Below are 27226 nucleotides of genomic sequence, written 5' to 3' on the forward strand. Positions count from 1 at the left end.
TCCCTTCAAATTAGTGGATCGGCTATTTCAGCCACACCCGTTGCTGACAGGTGTATAAAATCGAGCACACCGTCATGCAATCTCCATAGACAAACATTGGCAGTAGAATGGCCTTACTGAAGAGCTCAGTAATCACTCCAGTCAAACGCCACACAACATTAAATGTCTTGAACGCTGCCCGCTTTCCTACCTTCCCATAATGCTTCACTGTGATCGCCAGCTGACAAGTGCTGTTCTTGAAGTGCAGCTCACGCGCGGAGAGAGAAGTGGGTCCAGGAAAGTATCTACAACCAGGGATTTTTATTTAATTTTTTTAACCCGTTTACAAATGTACTAATACAAATGTGGAATTTTTCAAACATATAGTTTGGCGTTTTAGGGTACTAGCAGATGGGGTCTTGACGAGATGTTGGGTGGGACTCACTGTTGAATTTGACGTTTCTAAAGCCCCCCACTCCTTCCCGTTTGGGTAAGTTTCAGTCTCCGGCAGCGCAGTATGCTCGCTCTTTTGTTTCATATGAAGGGCCTAGCAAGTTAGCTTAGCAAGCTAACATGAATAAGTCAACGAGGGTAGTTAGCTAGCTAGATGCATCACTCCGCCGTGATGTGCGGGGAGATCGAGCCCCAACGCTGAGTGGCACTATCACCAGCAAATTGTCAAGTCTTTTATTATGATAGCCACCAGCCATCCACCCATTATTTCCCAATAAGCTAACGTTGCCATATCAGTTACAAATTAACTTGTCATGATCCAGGGCAGAGCATTAGCTATCGGGATAAGTGCCGTTTGTGGTAAGCGGCTAAGTTGTTTGCTAGCTATCTAACGTTAGCGTAGCACATCGCGAACTGGCTACATTAGATAACCAAAACAGCACTTATCCTGTTTACTAAGTGAACGTATCATGTATGGTTAATGTAATAACTAGCGAGGTAGCTAGCTAGCTGTAATTGTAGTGGCACGGTTCATCCTTCACATTTCACTGAAGACACACAAATGTAGGTAATACAGTACTAATAGCTCGCGCCTGTCAGCTGTCATTCCAGTTACGGCAAGTTTAGTTAGCTAGCTAGCTAAACATAAATGTACGTTCTATTCGTTTGTGAGAAGGCAAAGAGGTTAGAAGCCAGTTCTCAACTTTTGCTACTTTCTCTTCTTAACACTCTTATTTTAGTGCATTTCCAGCAAACACTTTTCTGAGTTGACCACTTTTTCCAAGTCAGCTTGCTAACTACACGCTAGTGCTAACGCGCTACATTGTTGCAATTTGGTTGTTCATTATTTAGTCATTAGCATAACCCGCGCGACACTAACTTACACGATTCTGCAACATTCTAGCTGAACTCCGTAGCTGCATTACTTCCAACAGTATTAACGGGAAACGGAGTGAACACTAACAGCCAACGAAAACGTTAGCTAACCTTTAGGTTTTAGGTCTGACTTCTATGTTGTAATGTTGCACACTGAAAGTTTGCACTTTGGATAATTTACCGAAGATGGGCACATTTAGCTTTCTAGTTAGCAAATTATCAAATTATATCTATTTGTTATAGCTAGTGTTACTTGTTGTCGATAAGTTACTCTGTAGCTAACGTACCGTTGGCTATCTAGAAAGATAAAAATGCAATCCCACTGCTGGCAAATGTGCTTCATGATGATGGAACCTAGCCTGGAGACCCGACGTTGAATTGCATTGGATTCAACTTCGGCCATAAATGAGGGTTTGGATCAGGAAAGTTTCCTCTCATTACCTCTACAAGCCAGAACGTTGATTAACATGATATTTTAATTTACTTTATCGGTTGTCTGTGAGATTGTTCCTTTTGCAGGTAGGAATGTGAAACAATATATCCACAGGAAAGTGTAATTACATCAACTTTTCAAAGTGCTGGTAGTGCCTTCAGATGTATATCACCTGAACCATGTAAACATGTGCATGAGGTCGATGAGGTCGTGTCTCGTGCATGTATTATAGATATTTGAATGCACTACCAGGGCTTTGAAAAGTTGATGTAATTATACTTTACTGTGGATATTTTGTCTCCTATTCCTACCCGCAAAGGACCAACCGCATGGACAACCGGTAAATTAAGTTAAAATATCATTTTCTTTAACATTCTGGCTTGTAGAGGTCGTGAGAGGAAACTTTCTTAATCCAAAGGCTCATTTATGCCGAACGTAGAATTCAGTGTCAGATTTCCAGGCTAGATGGAACCCAATCTTGTCCTATATCCAGTCATGTTCCCACTGAGGTCAGCAAAAATAGTTTCAATGCCATGTATTTATCTAACCTTTCTGCATTTCTGCTCAATTTCAGTTGCTATGGAGCAACCACCGGGGGATTCCGATGATTTACAGCCCCAAGACCTCTCCTCCACCCGTAGCCTCCCTGCTGCGATAGACCTGACCAGAAAAGGTGAGGATTGCCTCGTAAAAGCCAACTCCATGGAGCCCCTACAGGTGGTCAAGCCTCCAAGCTGGTACCCAGGCTCTGGATCCAGCAAGGGACTCTCCTTCCCAGAAACTGACCCCGACCACAGGCTTCAACCAGGAGACCAGATCCAGCCGGACAATGCCTTCTCCAACACTACAGTCACACTCTCCTATGTAAGCCGGTCTCATGTTTTTTCCGCTCATGACTCTCTCTCTCAGCATTCCTCTCTCTACTGTGTACCGTCGATCAGCAAGTTCTCAACCATGGATGGCTACCTGCAGCAGATGGATAGGCCTCTGGGCTTAGTGCCTCAGTCTGACATGTTTGACTCTATGCCTCGAGCTCAGGTGGTGGGTGAGAATGTAGCAGGGGTGTGTCTGATGCAACAGGCTCATGAAATCAACAGCAGTCGAGTCGCCAGTAATGGAGGAGTAGAGAAATACAAGCCTCAACAGAGAGGGAGTTCAATGGATCACAGTCTTTCTCAGGACGCAGACCACAATGCAGGACTGCAGAATGGCAGGAGTAGCAGCAGCTGGTCTAATTCTGCAATATGTATCGATTCCTCTCCAGAGCCTCTCATTACAGACATGGAGGAGGAGGAGGAGGAGGAGGAGGAGGAGGAGGAGGAGGAAGGACGGAGGAGGGCTGACTCAGAGGTTCTCTTTCTCATCTCATCTAGAACGGAGGAGCCAGTCCTGATCCAGGACAACAGGGACCTGTGTTCTCATAGTAGGGAGTATATCAGTCCTCTGGAGGACCCAGTCTCTCCCTCTGTTACCACACTGGATGACGTAGAGGATGTGTTCATTCTGCCTCAGGCCTCCTGCACACCCAGCTTTGAAAATTATTTAGCAGACGAGACAGCTGATACCAGCTTGGATGAGCTGGAGAGAGGTGGGCCTGGGCTGTCTGCAGTACAGGGGATAAGGTCTAATGGTGATAATACACCAATGTTAGATACCAGCAAGGACTACCAGCAGTCAGGACATAAACCCAAGGCAGCTTCAGAGTCTATTGTTGACTTGACAGAAGACGAGAGCACTGTGCCAGAGATTTTAGAAAAGAAACCCAAGGAGACGGCTGCTTCTCACTTGAATGGTAATGCAAAGGCAGAGCAGAGGACTTTTGAGAAGAAAAAACTTCCCCCTCGCTCTGGCAGGGGAACTAGGTTAGAGGCCATAGTGATGAACATAAACCCTAACTGGTATAAAGTATCCACTAAGAAGCCCAAGGCCTCAAAGACCCAGACCCAGCCTCCGACAAATCCCCAGACTCAGAGCAGTCCATCTAAAGCCAATGTTAGTCCTAACAAACATACCTCATCTGTAGGGAAGAAGAAAGTCCAGAATAAAGCAGCATCTAGTTCAGAGGGAGAGACTAAAGTAAAGGCAGCCAGAGTAAAGCCAGACTCAACGAAAGGCTGTATGGATAGCATTAACAGGAACACAGACAGTTGTAAAGAGTCAACGTCAGATTCTGAACACACCTGTTTTTCCAAATACCCACACAACCACAGCACATCTCCAAAAACCTCCAGCCCGCCCTTTGCTCCAGTCAAAGATTCAGAGAAGGAGTCGGAACACAGAGAGTCAGACCCTGAGCCCTCCGAGGTGGATGTACTGACTGTATCACGGCCACTTAAAACATCTCCAAAAAGCCACGGGAAGCATAAAGCTAAGACTACATGCAGCGAAGCAGCTTCTCCCACAGCCAAAACCATGAAGGCAACCCCTGCTCCCAAGAAGAAACGGAAGAAACCTAGACTGGGCCAGTTTTCCTCTATGTTTTCCCCTCAGGAGCCTGAAATAAAACTGAAATACGTCAACTACAAGGAGGAGAAGAGGGATATTAGGAGGGACACGTTCTCTCCTTTCATCCATATGGACCTTAAGCCCTCCTCCACCTCCCCTGCCAACTGTACTGTCATCAACTACCCAGAGGAGGAGAAGCCCAGGCAGAAGAAGGGTCAGGGGCAACAGCAGGCTGGAGGCTCAGGGTCTGGGGGTTTCATCCCTGGGGCTATACCCTCCACCTCCTGTCTCCACCTGGGCCGCATCTCCACCCACAGCCAATACCACAGCTCCCTGGTCTGCTGCCTCTGTAGAGGCTCGGCTAATGCCATGGACCTGGGGGACCTCCACGGCCCCTACTACCCTGAAGGATACAGACCCAGCACTAAACCCCCTGTTAGCACCCCAGGCCTCAAAGAAGAGGAGGAGGATTTCAGTGACTCTGACTCCTCCTGCAGCATGAGAGGCCAGGGCAGAAAGTGTGCTCGGCCCCCAGGGGTCCCCTGGCCCCACAAACCTGGCCCGCGGCTGAACCAGGATGGCCTGCTGGGGAGGTGGACCAGTGACCCTTCAGGCAGCCCTGCAGCAAAGAGGGCCAGGATTGAGGCTGGGACTGGGGCTGGGGTTACATCTGAGGCTGCGGCTGCAGTAGAGGACTGGTACAGCGCCCCTGTGGTGCCTCTAGACCAGTGTGAGTACTGGCTCCACGAGGACTGTAGCATCTGGTCTGCAGGTGTGTTCCTGGTGAAGGGGAGGGTCTACGGTCTGGAAGAGGCGGTCAAGGTGGCTCAGGAGACGGTAAGTTTAAATTCTGCAGCCCAGAAATGTGCCTCTGTATGTTTAAATGAGTCTATTGAATTATGATTGGGGAGTATACAGTGCATTTGGAAAGTATTTAGACCCCTTGACTTTCTCCACATTTTGTTACGTTACAGCCTTATTCTAAAATTGATTAAATTGTTTTTTCCCCCCTCATCAATCTACACACAATACCAAATAATGAGAAACCAAAAACAGATTTTTAGACATTTTTGCAAATTTAGTTGTTTTTTTAAAACCCCGGAAATATCACATTTACATAAGTACTCAGACCCTTTACTCAGTACTTTGTTGAAGCACCCTTGGCAGCGATTACAGCCTAGAGTCTTCTTGGGTATGACGCTACAAGCTTGGCACACCTTTATTTGGGGAGTTTCTCCCATTCTTCTCTGCAGATCCTCTCAAGCTCTGTCAGGTTGGATAGTGAGCATCGCTGCACAGCTATTTTCAGGTCTCTCCAGAGATGTTCGATCGGGTTCAAGTCCAGGCTCTGACTGGGCCACTCAAGGACATTCAGAGACTTGTCCCGAAGCCACTCCTGCGTTGTCTTGGCTGTGTGCTTATGGTCATTGTCTTGTTGGAAGGTGAACCTTCACCCCAGTCTGAGGTCCTGAGCGCTCTGGAGCAGGTTTTCATCAAGGATCTCTCTGTACTTTGCTCCGTTCATCTTTCCCTCAATCCTGACTAGTCTCCCAGTCCCTGCCGCTGAAAAACATCCCCACAGCATGATGCTGCTACCACCATGCTTCACTGTAGGGATGGTGCCAGGTTTCCTCCAGACGTGACGCTTGGCATTCAGGTCAAAGAGTTCAATCTTGGTTTCATCAGACCAGAGAATCTTGTTTCTCATGGTCTGAGAGTCCTTTAGGTGCCTTTTGGCAAAATCCAAGCGGGCTGTCATGTGCCTTTTTACTGTGAATTGTCTTCCGTCTGGCCACTCTAACATAAAGTCCTGATTGGTGGAGTGCTGCAGAGATTGTTATTTTTCTGGAAGGTTCTCCCATCGCCACAGAGGAACTCTAGAGCTGTCAGAGTGACCATCGGGTTCTTGGTCACCTCCCTGACCAAGGCCCTTCACCTCCGATTGCTCAGTTTGGCCGGGCGGCCAGCTCTAGGAAGAGTCTTGGTGGTTCCAAACTTATTCCATTTAAGAATGATAGAGGCCACTGTGTTCTTTAGGGCCTTCAATGCTGCAGACATTTTTTGGTACCCATCCCCAGATCTATGCCTCGACACAATCCTGTCTCGGAATTCTACGGACAATTCCTTCGACCTCATGGCTTGGTTTTTGCTCTGACATGCACTGTCAATCATGGCACCTTATATAGACAGGTGTGTGCCTTTATCAAATCATGTCCAATTTAATTTACCACAGGTGGACTCCAATCAAATTGTGGAAACATCTCAAAAGATGATCAATGGAAACAGGATGCAACTGAGCTCAATTTTGAGTCTCATAGCAAAAGGTCTGAATAATTATTTAAAATTAAGGTATTTCTGTTATTTATTTGTAAAAAATAGTGTTTTTTTGTTGTTTTTTATCCATTTTAGAATAAGGCTGTAATGTAATAAAATGTGGAAAAAGTCAAGGGGTCTGAATACTTTCTGAATGCACTGTATGTAGTGTTCTTTACCTCCCATAGAGACTATGTCTGTTGTTTTAGCCATCTTTTTACAATTTGAGATTTATCTAATGTTTTTGTAGAAGTACACTACTGGTCAAAAGTTTTAGAACACCTACTTATTGAAGTTTTCTTTTTTTAAAACTATTTTCTACATTGTAGAATAATAGTGAAGACATCCAAACTATGAAAAACACATGTGGAATCATGTAGTAACCAAAAAAGTGTTAAACAAATAAAAATATTGATATCTTCCAAGTAGCCACCGTTTGCCTTGATGACAGCTTTGCACACTCTTGGCATTCTCTCAACCAGCTTCATGAGGAATGCTTTTCCAACAATCTTGAAGGAGTTCCCACATATACTGAGCACTTGTTGGCTGCTTTTCCATCACTCTATGGTCCAACTCATCCCAAATCATCTCAATTGGGTTGAGGTCGGGTGATTTGTGGAGGCCAGGTCATCTGATGCAGCACTCCATCACTCTCCTTGGTCAAATAGCCCTTATACCGCGTGTAAGTGTGTTTTGGGTCATTGTCCCGAGTGGTGCAGTGGTCTAAGGCACTGCATCGCAGTGCTAGCTGTGCCACTAGAGATCCTGGTTCGAATCCAGGCTCTGTTGTAGCCGGCCGCGACCGGGAGACCCATGGGGCGGCGCACAATTGGCCCAGCGTCGTCCAGTGTAGGGGAGGGAATGGCCGGCAGGGATGTAGCTCAGTTGGTAGAGCATGGCGTTTGCAGGGTTGTGGGTTCGATTCCCACGGGGGGCCAGTATGAAAAATAAAATAAAAATAATGTATGCACTCACTAACTGTAAGTCACTCTGGATAATGTAAATGAAAAACAAATGATAGTCCCACTAAGCCCAAACCAGATGGGATGGCGTATCGCTGTGATAGCCAAGCTGGTCAAGTGTGCCTTGAATTCTAAATAAATCCCAGACAGTGTCACCAGCAAAGCACCCCCACACCACAAAACCTCCTCCTCCATGCTTTATGTTGGGAAATACACATGCAGAGATCATCCGTTCACCCACACCGCCTCTCACAAAGACATGGCGGTTGGAACCAAAAATCTCAAATTTGGACTACAGACCAAAGGACACATTTCCACCAGTCTAATGTCCATTGCTCGTGTTTCTTGGCCCAAGCAGGTCTCTTCTTATTGGTGTCCTTTAGTAGTGGTTTCTTTGCAGCATTTCGACCATGAAGGCCTGATTCACACAGTCTCCTCTGAACAGTTGATGTTGAGATGTCTGTTAATTGAACCCCCCCCCCCCCCCCCCCCCCCCCACACACACACACACACACACCTTGTCACAACACAACTGATTGTCTCAAACGCATTAAGAAGGACAGAAATTCCACAAATTAACAACTGTTAATTGAAAATCATTCCAGGTGACTACCTCATGAAGCTGGTTGAGAGGATGCCAAGAGTGTGCAAAGTTGTCATCAAGGCAAAGGGTGGCTATTTGAAGAATCTCAAATATAAAATATTATTTGATTTGTTTAACACTTTTTTGGTTACTATATGATTCCATATGTGTTATTTCATAGTTTTGATTTCTTCTCTATTATTCTACAATGTAGAACATTTAAAAAAATAAAGAAAAACCCTTGAATGAGTAGGTGTTCTAAAACCTTTGACCGGTGGTGTATGTAATAGTACTAGAGTTCTGTTTAGCAATGTAAAATATTATAGCATCTTGTCTTTTGGTCTTGGTCTGTAACACCCAACCAATTAATTATATTTCATGTTTTCAGACGTGTTCTCGCTGCGATATCCCAGGTGCCACGTTGGGCTGCTTCTTCAAAGGATGCCCCAACAAGTATCACTACAGGTGTTCTCTACAGTCAGGTGAGTCTCCCCCTCTGCCCTGTCCCTAGCTGGGACCCTTCTACTTCTGCTTAGTAATGGGCCCAGTTGCAATATTTATGCGGAAGAAGGGAGGAGGGAAGGATACATTTGGAAGCATCTCAACCAGGCGTCCAGGACTAGGAAGTGTACTGGGTCCTCCCATAAGTCTGCCATGATTCTAATGCAGGATGGTATGTATCGTCACTTCCTGCTGTGTTAACAGCAGTAAAATTTAGATTAAAAAAAAAACTACATAAAAAATACACCTTATGGAACAGCAGGGACTGTGATGCAACACAAACATAGACACATGCATACGAACACACGATAACATACGCACTATACACACATGGATTTTGTGTTATATATGTGGTAGGAGAGTAGAGACTTGAGGGCACACACTTAATATGTTGTGGAATCTGTTATGAATGTATTGTAATGTTTTTTTTATTTTTATGTGTAACTGCCTTAATTTTGCCCGACCCCAGGAAGAGTAGCTACTGCCTTGGCAGCAGCTAATGGGGATCCATAATAAATACACCTATTAGTTCTCCAGCCCGTCAACAGCTACCGAGTCCTCATAGTAAACATGACCCAGTCTAGTCTATTCTTGCAGCCGAGACAACGGGTGTATTCACCGGGAAGCAAACGGGCTGAAATGGGGAGGGGCCTACCTGAATTTGTCCAATAAGAAACGCTTGTTTTAGTTTTTCCGTTGCAAAACGTTTTGCTACGGTGTGCACTAATGAAAACCCCCCATGCCAAGGCTTTCATATTGAACTTGGTAGCAGTCAGCCCAGAAGTTTGAGCCACCTCAGTGACTGATGACTAATGTTCGTAATCGGTTCTGAGACGTGATTTTATCTTGACTTATCATGTTGCTTTATATATGTATCTTATTAAAACAGACATCCAGCCTTGTTCCCTGATTGTCTATTTTGTGTGCCGAATGCCATGTTGTGCCACAGTCTAAGTTTGGTAGAGTGGTGTTTAAGGTTAGGCCTCGTACTGTGGTTCAATAACGGTAATGCCACCCCAGCTCCACGGACGTACCCTGTGTGTGTTCTTTAAATCGTTGTGTGTTGCAGGCGCTCTCTGTTACAACCTATCCCTATCTGTAGCCTGTTGGTGTTTGTGGAGGCTGTTTCGACTGCTGTTGGCTATTGAGCAATCTGATGAATCACTGTCTTTTATTGATCCAAGCATTCTTCTCCCCACAGACTGTGTCCTCAATGAAGAGAACTTCTCCATGAAATGCACCAAGCACAAGGTATGGATGGTTGATTAATTGAAGTGACTGCTAGGTTTGATCCTTACTAAGCCTATCTCTCTGTCACTCAGTGGCTGTGTTTTTAGTCTCACTCTATTGGACAAATGTTGTCTTTGTGGAAGAGTTGAGGCTGGCATGAAGCCAACAGTTTAACAATCCTCCATTTTATGATTTACTGTGCGTCGCTAATATGAAGTATGGCTTCAGTTCAGCATTGCTTCATGCCGAGGCTGACTACACAGCCCTACAGTATGATATACGGTGCCTTCAGAAAGTATTCATACCCCTTGACTTCTTCCACATTTTGTTTTTACAGCCTGAAAAATCCAGAAAATCACATTGTATGATTTTTAAGTAATTAATTTGCATTTTATTGCATGACATAAGTATTTGATACATCAGAAAAGCAGAACTTAATATTTGGTACAGAAACCTTTGTTTGCAATTACAGAGATCATACGTTTCCTGTAGGTCTTGACCAGGTTTGCACACACTGCAGCAGGGATTTTGGCCCACTCCTCCATACAGACCTTCTCCAGATCCTTCAGGTTTCGGGGCTGTCGCTGGGCAATACGGACTTTCAGCTCCCTCCAAAGATGTTCTATTGGGTTCAGGTCTGGAGACTGGCTAGGCCACTCCAGGACCTTGAGATGCTTCTCACGGAGCCACTCCTTAGTTGCCCTGGCTGTGTGTTTCGGATCGTTGTCATGCTGGAAGACCCAGCCACGACCCATCTTCAATGTTCTTACTGAGGGAAGGAGGTTGTTGGCCAAGATCTCGCGATACCTGGCCCTCCCCTCAATACGGTGCAGTCGTCCTGCCCCCTTTGCAGAAAAGCATCCCCAAAGAATGACGTTTCCACCTCCATGCTTCATGGTTGGGATACTGTTCTTGGGGTTGTACTCATCCTTCTTCTTCCTCCAAACACGGCGAGTGGAGTTTAGACCAAAAAGCTATATTTTTGTCTCATCAGACCACATGACCTTCTCCCATTCCTCCTCTGGATCATCCAGATGGTCATTGGCAAACTTCAGACGGGCCTGGACATGCGCTGGCTTGAGCAGGGGGACCTTGCGTGCGCTGCAGGATTTTAATCCATGACGGCGTAGTGTGTTACTAATGGTTTTCTTTGAGACTGTGGTCCCAGCTCTCTTCAGGTCATTGACCAGGTCCTGCCGTGTAGTTCTGGGCTGATCCCTCACCTTCCTCATGATCATTGATGCCCCACGAGGTGAGATCTTGCATGGAGCCCTAGACCGAGGGTGATTGACCGTCATCTTGAACTTCTTCCATTTTCTAATAATTGCGCCAACAGTTGTTGCCTTCTCACCAAGCTGCTTGCTTATTGTCCTGTAGCCCATCCCAGCCTTGTGCAGGTCTACAATTTTATCCCTGATGTCCTTACACAGCTCTCTGGCCTTGGCCATTGTGGAGAGCTTGGAGTCTGTTTGATTGAGTGTGTGGACAGGTGTCTTTTATACAGGAAACGAGTTCAAACAGGTGCAGTTAATACAGGTAATGAGTGGAGAACAGGAGGGCTTCTTAAAGAAAAACTAACAGGTCTGTGAGAGCCGGAATTCTTACTGGTTGGTAGGTGATCAAATACTTATGTCATGCAATAAAATGCAAATTAACTACTTAAAAATCATACAATGTGATTCTCTGGATTTTTGTTTTCGATTCCGTCTCTCACAGTTGAAGTGTACCTATGATAAAAATTACAGACCTCTACATGCTTTGTAAGTAGGAAAACCTGCAAAATCGGCAGTGTATCAAATACATGTTCTCCCCACTGTGTGTGTGTGTATATATATATATATATATATATATATATATATATATACACACACACACACACACACACACAATAAACCATAGTGTAAACATGTTTTTAGAAATCTTTGCACATTTTATTGAAAATTAAATACAGAAATATCTCATTTATGTAAGCATTCTGAGTCAATACTTTGTAGAAGCACCTCTGACAGTGATTACAGCTGTAAGTCTTTCTGGGTAAGTCTCTAAGAGCTTTCCACACCTGGATTGTGCATCATTTGCCCATTATTCTTTTCAAAATTCTTCAAGCTCTGTTGATAATTTTCAGGTCTTGCCATAGATTTTCAAGTAGATTTAAATCAAAACTGTAACTCGGCCACTCAGGAACATTAACTGTCTTCCTGGTAAGCAACTCCAGTGTCGATTTGGCCTTATCTTTTAGGTTATTCCCAATCTGGCCTTCATACCATCATGGCCACCTAATCATCCCCAGCTTCCAATTGGCTCATTCATTCCCCCTCTTCTCCCCTGTAACTATTCCCCAGGTCGTTGCTGTAAATTAGAATGTGTTCTGAGTCAACTTACCTGGTAAAATAAGGGTTATATAAAAGAACAATTATTGTCCTGCTGAATGGTGAATTCATCTCCCAGTGTCTGGTGGAAAGCAGACTGAACCAGGTTTTCCTCTACGATTTTTTGTGCTTAGCGCCATTCCGTTTATTTTTATCCTGAAAAACTCCCCAGTGCTTAACAAATACAAGCATACCCATAACATGATGCAGTCACCACTATGTGTGAAAATATGGTGAGTGGCACTCAGTAATGTGTTGTATTGTATTTGGCCAAATTATTTTGCAGTGTTACTTTAGTGCCTTGTTGCATACAGGATGCATGTTTTGGAATATTTTTATTCTGTACAGGCTTCCTTTTCACTCTGTCAATTTGGTTAGTATTGTGGAGTAACTACAATGTTGTTGATCCATCCTCAGTTTTCTCCTATCACAGCCATTAAACTCTTAACTATTTTATAGTCACCATTGGCCTCATGGGGAAATCCCTGAGCGGTTTCCTTCATCTCCGGCAACTGAGTTAGGAAGGACGCCTGTATCTTTGTAGTGACTGGGTATATTGATACACCATCCATAGTGTAATTAATAACTTCACCATATTCAGAGATATTCAATGTCTGCTTTATTTTATTTTTTTACCCGTCTACAAATAGGTGCCCTTCTTTGCAAGGCATTGGAAAACCTCCCTGTTCTTAGTGGTTGAGTCTGCGTTTGAAATTCACTGCTCGACTGAGGGACCTTACAGATAATTGTATGTGTTGGGTACAGAGATGAGGTAGTCATTCAAAAATCATGTTAAACAATTTTATTGCACACAGTGAGTCCGTGCAACTTATTATGGGACTTGTTAAGCACATTTTTACTCCTGAACTTATTTAGGCTTGCCATAACAAAGGGGTTGAATACTTATTGACTCAAGACATTTCAGCTTTTCATTTTTTAAGTTAATTGGTAAAACATTTTAACATAATTCCACGTTGACATTATGGGTTATTGTGTGTAGGCCAGTGACATAAAATCTCAATCCATTTTAAATTCAGTCTGTAATACAACAAAATGTAGAAAAAGTAAAAGGTGTGAATACTTTCTGAAGGCACTGTACACAGTCCTAGAAAACCAGAAGGGAATGAACATTGGGATTGGATTTCTCCAGCACTTAGTCACTGCGAGTATTGTACAGTACACTGATCTACTTTCACTGTTACATTTTCCTTTCACTGGGAATCTGTGTGTTTTGTGTGCGCGCATTCCTCCCCAGAACAAGTCATTCAAAGGCCCTCCTGGGAGCAGAAGAGACGACAGGTGACACAACCAGGAGACAGACTGACTACACATGGTCAGTGGTTCTCTGTTACATTATACATGACAGCACCACCTCTTCTGGTCTTTGTAAAAAAAAATATATATATATATATATTTTTTTTAATCCAGCATTATTTTTTTGTACATTATTGTAACATTCTTTAATAACAATGATGTTAGTGGGGCATTTACTATGTATATCCAAATCACGAAGTGCTAAATGTTTAACTCTCTTTGTTTGGAAACCTGAATGTGTTTTTGTTTTTCTTCCGTTCCAGGGGGGTTTCTCCTATGAGCCCGGTAACCGTGGTGACACTGGAACACTGTCCTCTGATTGAAAGCTGACTTTCTACTCCTCCTGCTACCTGTAGTGTTGCCTTCAACACGTAATGCACTGCGCCTCAGACTAAGCAGGAGACCACGGCTGTCCTAATGTCCTGTTACCTCTGTCCTTCTCATGGGCTGCTAGATGGGCAAATGACCAAACAGAACAGAGGAGTTGGGTGTGGGGCCCAAAGCCAAGATCACCATTAGATAGAAGAGAAATGTGTTCACGTCGCTTATGATGGCATGCTAAACACGTGCTATCGCTTTGTAATTATTTATTAGGAAAAAGGATTCTCCCCTTTTTTAAAATTTAAATGTTGACAGTACAATTGGAGATATTTAATTTTGTAAAGCTTTGTAAGTATGTGATTTATATATTGCTTATTTATTTTTTGGGAATCGTGTGGCTTTTGTTTTTACTTTGCAATTGACCTGGAGGTGTGTTTGTTATGGAAGGCCGTTTGGGTCGTGTTATTTGACGGGTCAAATAGTGTTATTTAACGTGTATCTTTTTGACACGCAACAACCCGAACAGACTTCCATAGTTTGTATCTAAGTTATTAGTAAGAACCAATGCTGAAGACTCCACTTGGTAGAGGACGTGATGGTCGTATAGGGGTGGTGTAGAGAGAGTGCAGAATGGTGTAGTATTTCAACCCCAAGTTTCTGTACAGAACCATTTCTGATTACAATACAGGTACAGTGAGGGGGGAAAAGTATTTGATCCCCTGCTGATTTTGTACGTTTGCCCACTGACAAAGACATGATCAGTCTATAATTTTATTGGTAGGTTTATTTGAACTGTGAGAGACAGAATAACAACAAAACAATTCAGAAAAACACGTCAAAAATGTTATAAATTGATTTGCAATTTAATGAGGGAAATAAGTATTTGACCCCTCTGCAAAACATGACTTAGTACTTGGTGGCAAAACCCTTGTTGGCAATCACAGAGGTCAGACGTTTCTTGTAGTTGGCCACCAGGTTTGCACACATCTCAGGAGGGATTTTGTCCCACTCCTCTTTGCAGATCTTCTCCAAGTCATTAAGGTTTCGAGGCTGACGTTTGGCAACTCCAACCTTCAGCTCCCTCCACAGATTTTCTATGGGATTAAGGTCTGGAGACTGGCTAGGCCACTCCAGGACCTTAATGTGCTTCTTCTTGAGCCACTCCTTTGTTGCCTTGGCCGTGTGTTTTGGGTCATTGTCATGCTGGAATACCCATCCACGACCCATTTTCAATGCCCTGGCTGAGGGAAGGAGGTTCTCACCCAAGATTTGACGGTACATGGCCCCGTCCATCGTCCCTTTGATGCGGTGAAGTTGTCCTGTCCCCTTAGCAGAAAAACACCCCCAAAGCATAATGTTTCCACCTCCATGTTTGACGGTGGGGATGGTGTTCTTGGGATCATAGGCAGCATTCCACCTCCTCCAAACATGGCGAGTTGAGTTGATGCCAAAGAGCTCGATTTTGGTCTCATCTGACCACAACACTTTCACCCAGGTCTCATCTGAATCAATTAGATTTTCATTGGCAAACTTCAGACGGCCCTGTATATGTGCTTTCTTGAGCAGGGGGACCTTGCGGGCGCTGCAGGATTTCAGTCCTTCACGGCGTAGTGTGTTACCAATTGTTTTCTTGGTGACTATGGTCCCAGCTGCCTTGATCATTGACAAGATCCTCCCGTGTAGTTCTGGGCTGATTCCTCACCGTTCTCATGATCATTGCAACTCCACGAGGTGAGATCTTGCATGGAGCCCCAGGCCGAGGGAGATTGACAGTTCTTTTGTGTTTCTTCCATTTGCGAATAATCGCACCAACTGTTGTCACCATCTCACCAAGCTGCTTGGCAATGGTCGTGTAGCCCATTCCAGCCTTGTGTAGGTCTACAATCTTGTCCCTGACATCCTTGGAGAGCTCTTTGGTCTTGGCCATGGTGGAGAGTTTGGAATCTGATTGATTGATTGCTTCTGTGGACAGCTGTCTTTTAAACAGGTAACAAGATGAGATTAGGAGCACTCCCTTTAAGAGTGTGCTCCTAATCTCAGCTCGTTACCTGTATAAAAGACACCTGGGAGCCAGAAATCTTTCTGATTGAGAGGGGGTCAAATACTTATTTCCCTCATTAAAATGCTAATCAATTTATAACATTTTTGACATGCGTTTTTCTGGATGTTTTTGTTGTTATTCTGTCTCTCACTGTTCAAATAAACCTACCATTTAAAATTATAGACTGATCATTTCTTTGTCAGTGGGCAAACGTACAAAATCAGCAGGGGATCAAATACTTTTTTCCCTCACTGTACTTGATAATATCTATTCATAAAGACCATACTTTGCTACAAGACTCCGTTTACAGGTTTATTCTTATGTGATGAAAATAGTACCTGATTCATCTGATTAGTTCTGATTTACAGAGGGCAAGAATAGGCAAGGTGTGCATTTCAACTGATTTTACTTGCACTTTGTTTTGTCAGCAAATTTTTATAGTGGATATGAAGAGTTATTGAGGGAACTGTAGCTTATGTGTATTGTACATTAATCTTGTGAATGTACTTCCTCTAAAGAGGAGGGATATTGCTGAAAGCACTTTGGAGTAGCATTTACCATATGGAACTGTAAAATCCTTTGCCATGGCTGCAGTATTATCTCCAAAGCGGACTCACCCTGGCCTGTGGCATCTAATTCAGGCACTGCCCCTCATAGTTGTGTTGGTATCATCAGTAGAGAACTTGTTCATCTGTTTTCATACCATTGACACCATGGCTGTATTTATCTCACTGACACAGCTGTCAGAGACTAAAGTGATTGGTCCACACATCTTCATTACCGGTCATCTGCTCTTGACTTTCCTCTTCTGTTATTTACTGAGACTCTACACTATTTTGTTTCTTTATTTTCTTGAATTACATTTACAACGATAGTACTGCAAGCCAACACTACCATTACTCCCAATACCTTACACATTCATTATTTGTTTGAACAAGGGCACACCTTTTGGAGTTTATTTTGCCTCTGGGAAATGCTAGGACCATTCAACCATCACTTGATGTAAACTGACTTGATTTTAGATTACCTCTATGTTGTCTGTAGAATTCCAACAAGTATAGACTGTAGCGCTACAGTCAGTCTAGTTTTTAACCATCGACCACATTTTGTGCTTTACATCCACCTTTACCAGGTAGCCGTTGATTTGGTCAGAATGTTCATCTTCAACCTTTTCCATTCACCTGTCTGTCTGAAGTCATCCCTCACCTGAACTCTCCGAAAGCCTTATCACAGCTACTAGAGCTCTATATTGTCTTACTCATCTTTACCAGCTTTGTTGCAAAGACAAATCAGTGGGTGTCCAGTACATTGCCTTCTGTTGGACATCCACACAACTAACCATGGCAGCTGGAATGCTCCTTCTGCTGCAGACGTAGATGTAAACCGAGCAGGTCTGATACTGTACATTTAGAGAGGTCGCTGTGGTTGGTTGCTGTAGGTTGTGCTGTCTGGCAGTTAGTTTCTATGTGTACTTTTCCATAGTGACAGTAGAGGCAGTGTTGTTCTGAGACCAGTGAAATCGGTCAGTCTGTACAGGGAGATTGAACAGCAGAGATGGTGAATTTTACAGCAGGCCGCTCACTGGGAGAGGATTCCTCACACAGGAGGAGATACACGTGTGTGTCTGTACCAATATCCACACTAGTATAGCACCTAGAATTAAGCAATGTATTGGGCATGCATTCTAAGTGGTATGGCTATTGGAATGTAGCTAGCTACACATAAAAACCTATTCTACTTACCTCCACATCTGGTTATATTGTGCCATCTTTGAAACAGATTTTTCCTAATTGTCACAGCCACTTTATTTAATCAAACTGATGCATTGTACCAGATATGGCTTTTGGACTATTATTTTCATGTTTGTAAAATGTGTTTGGTTTGTAATATTGTTTCCATGTCTAAATCTCAGGGCTGGGTGTCAATTATTCAAATTATTTGTGTTTTTGTTTTGACCTTTGACGTTTTATCACACATTGACTGGAAAGATGCTAACAGTAACAGGATATTGATCATCACAGCAGAGGCTATGCGTTGGCTACTATAACCTTTTCTTTATACAGTCTACTGGTTTAAACCTGTTCTTGATACAATTTAGTTGTCAGTCAGTTGTATTATGGGTAACGTTTGACAAGAACTGCCAATGTCACTTCTCTCTCCCTCTTTATTTTAAGGCGACTTTACAGATGTTATTTTGTACTGTGGATTACCCCTGGCTAACAGAGGTGACTGTAAAATACATATTTTGTTGAACCCCTTTTTTGTGTGAAGGTCTCGTGATTTTAATAGTTATATTTTCAATAGTTCTAGAGTATAGACAACCTACCGCTCAAACTTGTAACTTTCTTAAACTTCCCATGAATCTTCATAATATTATTGCAAACACACTGTTGGTGCAGAGATGCTGGAACATGGTACTGTGCTGTTGCAGTTGCTAAATGGCCTGTGTTGTGATATGGTGTAATAGCTAGAAATGTAAGAAGAGCATGTCCGTATCTCCTGCAGAGTACTGGGACATCTGAGTCCAGGGAACAAACTCACACCAGCATTCATTCCAACAAGTTTTCATTTTATTGTTGACTAAATCAGAGCTTACAGGGAAGATGGTTGTATTGCAAAGACAGAATCAGACATGAGTTCTTGCGCTGTGTTCCCCTACTCAATAAAACACCACTAAAATCATGATGCCGCATCAATATGTCACTGGACAGATAGACAGGGAACTCCAATACACAACTTGCAACACATTACATCGTGATAGCGTTGCAGAAACCTCTTTGTCCAACTCATCTATTGGCTACAGCAGTGGTCTCCAACCCAGGTTTCAGCCTTAGATTTTGATGATTAGTTGAATCAGGTGTGTTAGTGTTGGGCTAGAATAAAAGCCTGCACACCTAGTGGGTCCCCAGGACTTGGTGATCACTAGCCTCTAGAGAAACAACTCCAGCCCTGTGTATCAGGACTGGAAGTTGTTTTGAGTCAGAGCACAATAAGGTCATAGGTTGTCACAAGTTGTAGTAATCTCACCACCCAATACACTGATGTAAGGTCAGTGGAGTTTTTCACCCTTATGGATAAGGTGAGGATTTGGGGAGGGTAAGCTGATCCTACATCTCTGCTTGAAGCCAACTTCTACCCGGAGCGTGATTGAACAATACTTCAACTAGCTACAAACCTTACTGAACAGTTCATTGTTGGAAGATGTCAAACCTCAAAGAAATAAAAAAACTTTACTGACTGTTACGACATTCAGACACCTAATTGTGAAGAACAGAATACTACAGCCTGTGACAGCAAAAAAACAAAAAAAACAATTGTTTTCCAGCACATACAGATTCATGCAAATATGTCTGGAAATCACAACACAGTTAAAAAATATATATCTTATTTCTGACTTTAAAATGACTCATTCACCACTCTTTCTTGTGATGTTTTGCTTGGCAAGGAAGTGAGAAATCCTCTCCAGATTTCCCTTGCAACTTCTCAAGACTTGGAAATTTAGAAGCTACACACTTAATCAAAAATGCATTATTTTGAGAACTACAGTATCTAAGTATTCTAGAAAGTCTCCTAGGATTCCCAGGCTCAGTAACCTAGCTCTAGATCCTAGTTCTTATTGGTGAGATGGAAACACATCAACAGCATACAAACACAACACATTGAATAAAAATGAACCATGATTGTTTTGTCTGGTTTTTAGCCCTAAGATGTCTCAAGAGGTGATAAGACCAATATTCACTTCAGGACATAATGCAAGAAATTGTGCTACAGCTAAATTCCACATGACAACAATCTTGACATAATTTTTTGTAAATCCAGTTAAAATTGTCCATAAAGATATTTTTTTGTTACTCATCATGCAATTTTTTAAAGATGTGATTGTGTACTTCACTGTATTTTTCTGCTTGAATTTAAAATGCTAAATAATTATCAGAATCCAAACAATACTCTATTCATCAGCATTAAGACATTTAAAACAAAACAATAATCAAATAAATTGACTAAAATGTGTAAGAATGAAGTAGATATGTATGTGTTAAGGTGCAGGGATAAAGTGTTGGACATCATTAAGAGCTATCTGTCTGTCTCCAAACAGGAGGCTCTGGGACATTTTGGCTTGCTGCAGCAGAATAAAGTTATCTGTAAAATACAGTACCAGTCAAATGTTTGGACACACCTACTCATTCCAGGGTTTTTCTTTATTTTGACTATTTTCTACATTGTAGAATAACAGTGAAGACATCAAAACTATGAAATAACACATATGGAATCATGTAGTAACCAAAGAAAGTGTTAAACAAATCAAAATATATTTTATATTTGAGATTCTTCAAAGTAGTCCCCCTTTGCCTTGATGACAGCTTTGCACACTCTTGGTATTATCTCAACCAGCTTCATGAGGTAGTCACCTGGAATGCATTTCAATTAACAGGTGTGCCTTGTTAAAGGTTCATTTGTGGAATTTCTTCCTTCTTAATGCGTTTGAGCCAATCAGTTGTGTTGTGACAAGGTAGGGGTGGTATACAGAAGATAGACCTATTTGGTAAACGACCAAGTCCATATTATGGCAAGAACATCTCAAATAAGCAAAGAGAAACGACAGTCCATCATTACTTTATGACATGAAGGTCAGTCAATCCGGAAGATTTCAAGAACTTTGAAAGTTTCTTCAAGTGCAGTCGCAGAAACCATCAAGCGCTATGATATAACTGGCTCTCATGAGGACTGCCACAGGAAAGGAAGGCCCAGAGTTACCTTTGCTGCAGAGGATAAGTTCATTAGAGTTAACTGCACCTCAGATTGCAGCACAAATAAATGCTTCACAGAGTTCAAGTAACAGGCACATCTCAACATCAATTGTTCAGAGGAGACTGCGCGAATTAGGCCTTCATGGTCGAATTGCTGCAAAGAAACCACTACTAAAGGACACCAATAAGAAGAAGAGACTTGCTTGGGCCAAGAAACACGAGCGATGGACATTAGACCGGTGGAAATCTGTCCTTTGGTCTGATGAGTCCAAATTTGAGATTTTTGGTTCCAACCGCCGTGTCTTTGTGAGACGCAGAGTAGGTGAACGGATGATCTCCGCATGTGTGGTTCCCACCGTGAAGCATGGAGGAGGAGGTGTGATGGTGCTTTGCTGGTGACACTGTCTGTGATTTATTTATAATTCAAGGCACATTTAACCAGCATGGCTACCACAGCATTCTGTAGTGATACGCCATCCCATCTGGTTTGCGCTTAGTGGGACTATCATTTGTTTTTCAACAGGACAATGACCCAACTCACCTCCAGGCTGTGTAAGGGCTATTTGACCAAGAAGGAGAGTGATGAGTGCTGCATCAGATGACCTGGCCTCCACAAATCACCCGACCTCAACCCAATTGAGATGGTTTGGGATGAGTTTGACCGCAGAGTGAAGGAAAAGCAGCCAACAAGTGCTCAGCATATGTGGGAACTCCTTCAAGACTGTTAGAAAAGCATTCCTCATGAAGCTGGTTGAGAGAATGCCAAGAGTGTGCAAAGCTGTCATCAAGGCAAATGGTGGCTACTTTGAAGAATATAAATATGTTGATTTGTTTAACACTTTTTTGGTTACTACATGATTTCATATGTGTTATTTAATAGTTTTGATGTCTTCACTATTATTCTACAATGTAGAAAATAGTAAAAATAAAGAAAAGCCCTTGAATGAGTAGGAGTGTCCAAACTTTTGACTGGTACTAAAAAAAACTTCATCTAAATGGTCACACTTTATTTGGATAGTCCCACATAAATTATCTACAGATGGTCATACTATCAACAAACTGTTGATAAGCAACTGCTTGCTAAGGTTGCGCTTAGGGTTAGGTTTAGAATAAGGTAAGGGTTAAGTTCAGGGTTAGGATAAGGGTTAAGGTTAAGGTTAGGGTTGGTGGATAGCAGGGTTAGGGTCAATTCTATTTTAATTCAGGCAATTCAGAAAGTAAACCAAATTCCAATTCCAAATGTTCCTAATTGAAAAGCATTGAAGAGAATTGGAATTGGAATTTCAGTGTACTTCCTGAATTGACTGGAATTTAAATGGAATTGACCCCAACCCTGATGGATAGTTAGTTGAAATGTTGACAGTTATTGTCTACATCTACAAACCATCTACTTGGGACTATCCATATAAAGTGTTACCAACTTAATGCCTTACTCTTCTCCATCTGGTGGCTTTGAATGATCCAATATTAATGTGTAGCACATCATCAGACTAAATCTAAATCATAAACTGGAGAGAGAATACTCCATGCAACAACTACTATTAAACACAGTAATTTTCAAGATCCAGTTGTTGCAACAGTATTACATTTCCTGTTCAAAATGTGTTGCAGAAGACCAAGCAGAGATTTGGCACTAGAGAGTCCAGAAATCTTTACTGAAATTAGTCAAACACAAAACACCTAAAGCTAATCTGGTTATTTAGGATTGAAATAAATAAAGTAAATCCAAAGGCAAAATAGAAATCCACCTAATCATATTTCCAATCCATACACACGGAACATACAGTGATACATACATACTGTACACACACACATACATACTTTGTACCAGAGTTCACATTGCATTACAGTAAACATCAAAACTGCTGTTCATTTTGATGATATTCTTCCATTGAGGAACATTTTACAAGGTATTTATATCAGCTTCAAAAATACTAATCAAAAGAACATCTCTCTTCATCTCTTGGCTTTTTCATAAATGGTTCCGCCATGCCAGTTCTGAAGCTCAATTCACCTTCGATTTCAGTCTTTTTGGGGGGAAAATATATTGCTTTAAGAAATACATTTTGGTCTTATTCTGAGACTGTCTGAATACCAGCATTTGAGATCACAATGTGTTTTTCAACCTCTCTTTCCATGTCTTGTCTGTCTGGGTTGGTTGGTTGATCTAAAGATGTGCCATCTCTGTAGAATAACTTATCACTGGATCTCTGACTGGATCATTTTACCCTAAGACCCCAACTGGAATCATCAGGAATGTCTTGAGTTGATCCCTTTTTATTTGGCAAAATGTTAACTCATTAATTCATTACATTTCCTTGTTTTTGACCCTGTTCTCAAGTTTCTTTTTGTAAGGATAATAACGTATAGTTATAGTATAGTATGTGTCTGTGTATGAGTATGAGTATACATAGTATGTATGAGAGTGTGTGAACATTTGTATGCACAGTGCATTCGGAAAGTATTCAGACCCCTTGACTTTCTCCACATTTTGTTACGTTACAGCCTTATTCTAAAATTGATTACATTAATTTATTTCCTCACCAATCTTCACACAATACCCCATAATGACAAAGTGAAAACAGGTTTTTAGAAATTGTTGCAAATGTATTAAAAATAAAAAACAGAACTAACTTATTTACATAAGTATTCAGGCCCTTTGCTATGAGACTCGAAATTGAGCTCTGGTGCATCCTGTTTCCATTGACCATCCTTGAGATGTTTCTACAACTTGATTGGAGTTCACCTGTGGTAAATTCAATTGATTGGACATGATTTGGAAAGGTACACACCTGTCTATATAAGGTCCCACAGTTGACAGTGCATGTCAGAGCAAAAACCAATCCATGAGGTCGAAGGAATTGTCCGTAGAACTCAGAGACAGGATTGTGTTGAGGTACCAAAAAATGTCTGCAGCATTGAAGGTCAGAACACAGTGGCCTCCATCATTCTTAAATGGAAGAAGTTTGGAACCACCAAGACTCTTCCTAGTGCTGGCCGCCCGGCCAAGCTGAGCAATCGGGGGAGAAGGGCCTTGGTCAGGGAGGTGACCAAGAACCCGATGGTCACTCTGACAGAGCTCTAGAGTTCCTCTGTGAAGATAGGAGAACCTTCCAGAAGGACAACCATCTCTGCAGCACTCCACCAATCAGGCCTTTATGGTAGAGTGGCCAGACGGAAGCCACTCCTCAGTAAAAGGCACATGACAGCCCACTTGGAGTTTGCCAAGATGCACCTAAAGGACTCTGACCATGAGAAACAAGATTATCTGGTCTGATGAAACCAAGATTGAACTCTTTGGCCTGAATGCCAAGTGTCACGTCTGGAGGAAACCTGACACCATCCCTACGATGAAGCATGGTGGTGGCAGCATCATGCTGTGGGAATGTTTTTCAGCGGAAGGAACTGGGAGACTAGTCAGGGTTGAGGGAAAGATGAACGGAGCAAAGTACAGAGAGATCCTTGATGAAAACTCCAGAGCGCTCAGAACCTCAGACTGGGGTGAAGGTTCACCTTCCAACAGGACAACGACCCTAAGCACACAGCCAAAACAACGCAGGAGTGGCTTCGGGACAAGTCTCTGAATGTCCTTCAGTGGCCCCGCCAGAACCAGGACTTGAACCCGATCTAACATCTCTGGAGAGACCTGAAAATAGCTGTGCAGTGATGCTCCCCATCCAACCTGAAAGAGCTTGAGAGGATCTGTAGAGGAGAATGGGAGAAACTCCCCAAATACAGGTGTGCCAAGCTTGTAGCATCATACCCAAGAAGACTTGAGGCTGTAATCGCTGCCAAAGGTGCTTCAACAAAGTTCTGAGTAAAGGGTCTGAATCCTTATGTAAATGTAATATTTAATTTTTTCATTTTTAATAAATTTGCAAACATCTCTTAAAACATGTTTTTGCTTTGTCATTATGGGGTATTGTGTGTAGATTGATGAGGGAAAAAACTATTTAATCAATTTTAGAATTAGGCTGTAACGTAACAAAGTGGAAAAAGTCGAGGTCTGAATACTTTCCAAATGCATGTATGTATGGATATGTGTGTGTATATGGATGTAGGTGTCTGTGTGTGCATGTATGTGTACTGTACGCAGTATTTTAGTCCTTCTCAGGCCCGTCTCACACACACATCTCTCAGACACAGATCTCTATAGGTGTAGCCACCAGTATGCGTCCGGGAGGCTGGTTGTTGTTGCTGATGCTGTCTCTGGGCATGCGTTCATAGCTGTTAGTAGAGGATACGGAGCTGGTGGTGGAAACAGACACAAAATGGTGTCCTCCACCTGACTCCATCATCCCTGCCTTCGTCCCCCCAGTCCCCCTCTCCACAGACACCGGAGGAGAGAGAGGAGACAGAGTCTGCTGTTTCATCCTCTCCACCAGCATGTCTTCATCGTCCTCTCCAGACGAGGATGACGTACTTCTCCCTTCCCCCTCCACCCTCACCCCTCCTCCTCTCTCCCTCTCTCTCTCTCCACCCCCTCCTCCATTCCCGTTGCTGTCTCCATCCAGCATCCAGCTGTGGCTGAAGTAGCCAAACACCTCTTTGACGGAGCAGCGTCTGCCCTGCTCTACAGAGAGGAGCCTGCGGAACATGCGGAGGGCCTGCTCTGTGAAGCGGCGCCACTGCGAGGGTACGGTGCCCGTGCAGTGTCTCTGCCAGCGGGTGAACTCCTGGTAAAAGGAGTCGGAGGGAAGGGCCTTCTCCCAGGGGAAGTTACCGGTCAGCATGCAGAAGAGGAGGACGCCAAAAGCCCACACATCCGTGCTGTAGTCCACGCAGAAGCCCTCGTGGCGAGACGCATCGCACAGCTCCGGAGCCGTGTACGGGATGGTACCGCTCACCTGTGAGGAGAGGAATAAATAATATTTGTTTATTGATGAGGAAGATTTCATTCTTTATTTAAGTTGGCTCCCATGAGGTCTGGTCTCTTTTATGACATACTTGGTAATTTCTGCATCTCAAACGACACCCTATTTCCCATACAGTTCGCTACTTTTGTATTTTTAAATAAAGTTGCATGTGATTTGACCCACTCACACGTTTGACCGGCGAGCCAGCGCAGCGTGTCATGCCGAAGTCGGACAATTTGACCTTGCGGCACTCGCGGTCGAAGATGAGGATGTTCTCAGGCTTGATGTCTCGGTGCACCAACTTCTTACAGTGAAGGTAGTCCAGGGCGATGGCAATCTGGTGCACACAGCGCTTAGCAACCGTCTCCGGGAGACCAACCTGGATGGAGAGGGGAGGAGGTTAGAAAACAATATAAACCTCAAAGACGTCTGTAATGACAACCACTATAAATGTGTTATGAAGCACTGGAACCTGGAACCTTACAAGTAATGTGACAAAAAGCTATTATAAACTGTCATTGAACATTATTAAGAGCCAATTCATGTTTACAACATAACCTACATAGCCATTATAACAGAACATCCCAAATAAGCATCCCTGTATTTCTGTCTCTTTGTACCTGTGGAGGGATGATGTCGAAGAGGTCCCCAGCCAGGGCATACTCCTGGGCAAACACGTAGTAGTCATCAGTCTCGAAGGCGATCCCAAACATGTTAATGATGAAGGGACAGGGAGAGAGGTAGAGAGAGATGCTGTACTCCCTCAGGAACGACTTCAGCTTGGTCGTCTTCTTCCTCAGGAACTTCAGGGCCATCTTGGTGCCTGGGGGGATAACAACATGTGAGAGATGAATGATTGTTATAGTTGATCATGCTACACGTAATCCTGTAGATTTATGAGCTGTAGTTTAATGGACTAGTGAATAATCATGTTAAATGTGTGTATCCTCAAGATCAAGTCTAGTGTGTGTATGTGTGCATGTGTGTCCTCACCTCTGATCTTGTGTATGACCAGGTCTACCTTGCCGTAGGTGCCCTTGCCCAGCTCCCTGATGACATCATAGTACTTGTTGATCTCTAGCCTCTCCAGGTTCTGGGCTGCGATCAGCTGCAGCTCCTCCAGAATGTCCATGTTGCCACGGGAACCCAGCGGAGAAGAACTCATACTGAGGAACCAGGTCAGGGGGTGGACTGGGGGATAGGGTTAGGGGACGGACAGGAACAGGTGACAAGTTTAGGGGACGGACACAGAGGCAGGACTGGAGAGGTGGCTAACGGCTTGTGTCACTGGAGAGAAGGAGAGAGAAATAGAAACAGGCAGACATTTTGTTAGTGGAAAATACATCAAACATGCAAACACATTAACAGCTAATCCTAAAAAAAATGGAAATCTTGTTTTTGTTTCTTTTGTATGTCCAATAAACAGATATCGAACAAGTAACAGAAAACGTAGTGATGCACACAAACACACACCAGCCTAACTCCATCCTACTACAGTGTGATTATTCTCTCTGAATAATTTATTTTCCGAACACAGCGTTTACCATCCAGACGCAGAACACTCTGACCTATTCCTCCGACTATAGATTCACACACACACACACACACACACACACACACACACACACACACACACACACACACACACACACACACACACACACACACACACACACACACACACACACACACACACACACACACACACACACACACACACATTGCATAACTCTGAATGCCATGAAACAAGTTGGCTCTGTTTATGGAAACTTCGGGCTTTATGTTTAATTCCTCTGGTTAAC

The 27226-nt window shown here is 43.1% G+C and overlaps 2 protein-coding genes across 2 annotated transcripts; one reads left to right on the top strand and one right to left on the bottom strand.

Moving 5' to 3' along the window:
* Window positions 1–260: 260 nt before the first annotated feature.
* On the top strand, window positions 261–14540 carry LOC311101214 (uncharacterized protein). Its single transcript, XM_084142322.1, has 6 exons — window positions 261–469; window positions 2316–5023; window positions 8433–8526; window positions 9747–9796; window positions 13400–13477; window positions 13722–14540. Exons 2-5 carry the CDS (start codon window positions 2321–2323, stop codon window positions 13445–13447), a joined length of 2895 nt encoding a protein of 964 aa, XP_083998448.1. The 5' UTR covers window positions 261–469; window positions 2316–2320; the 3' UTR covers window positions 13448–13477; window positions 13722–14540.
* Window positions 14541–24704: 10164 nt separating this feature from the next.
* On the bottom strand, window positions 24705–26589 carry LOC311100387 (serine/threonine-protein kinase SBK1-like; the record flags this gene model as incomplete). The annotated part of the gene is made up of 4 exons (XM_084141279.1): window positions 24705–25415; window positions 25612–25803; window positions 26045–26247; window positions 26418–26589. The coding sequence occupies 4 exons, from the start codon at window positions 26587–26589 to the stop codon at window positions 24705–24707; spliced, it is 1278 nt and encodes a 425-aa protein (XP_083997405.1).
* Window positions 26590–27226: the final 637 nt, after the last annotated feature.

Source organism: Coregonus lavaretus, assembly GCF_964263955.1.
Source record: "Coregonus lavaretus genome assembly, chromosome: 25".
Taxonomy (NCBI): Eukaryota; Metazoa; Chordata; class Actinopteri; order Salmoniformes; family Salmonidae; genus Coregonus; species Coregonus lavaretus.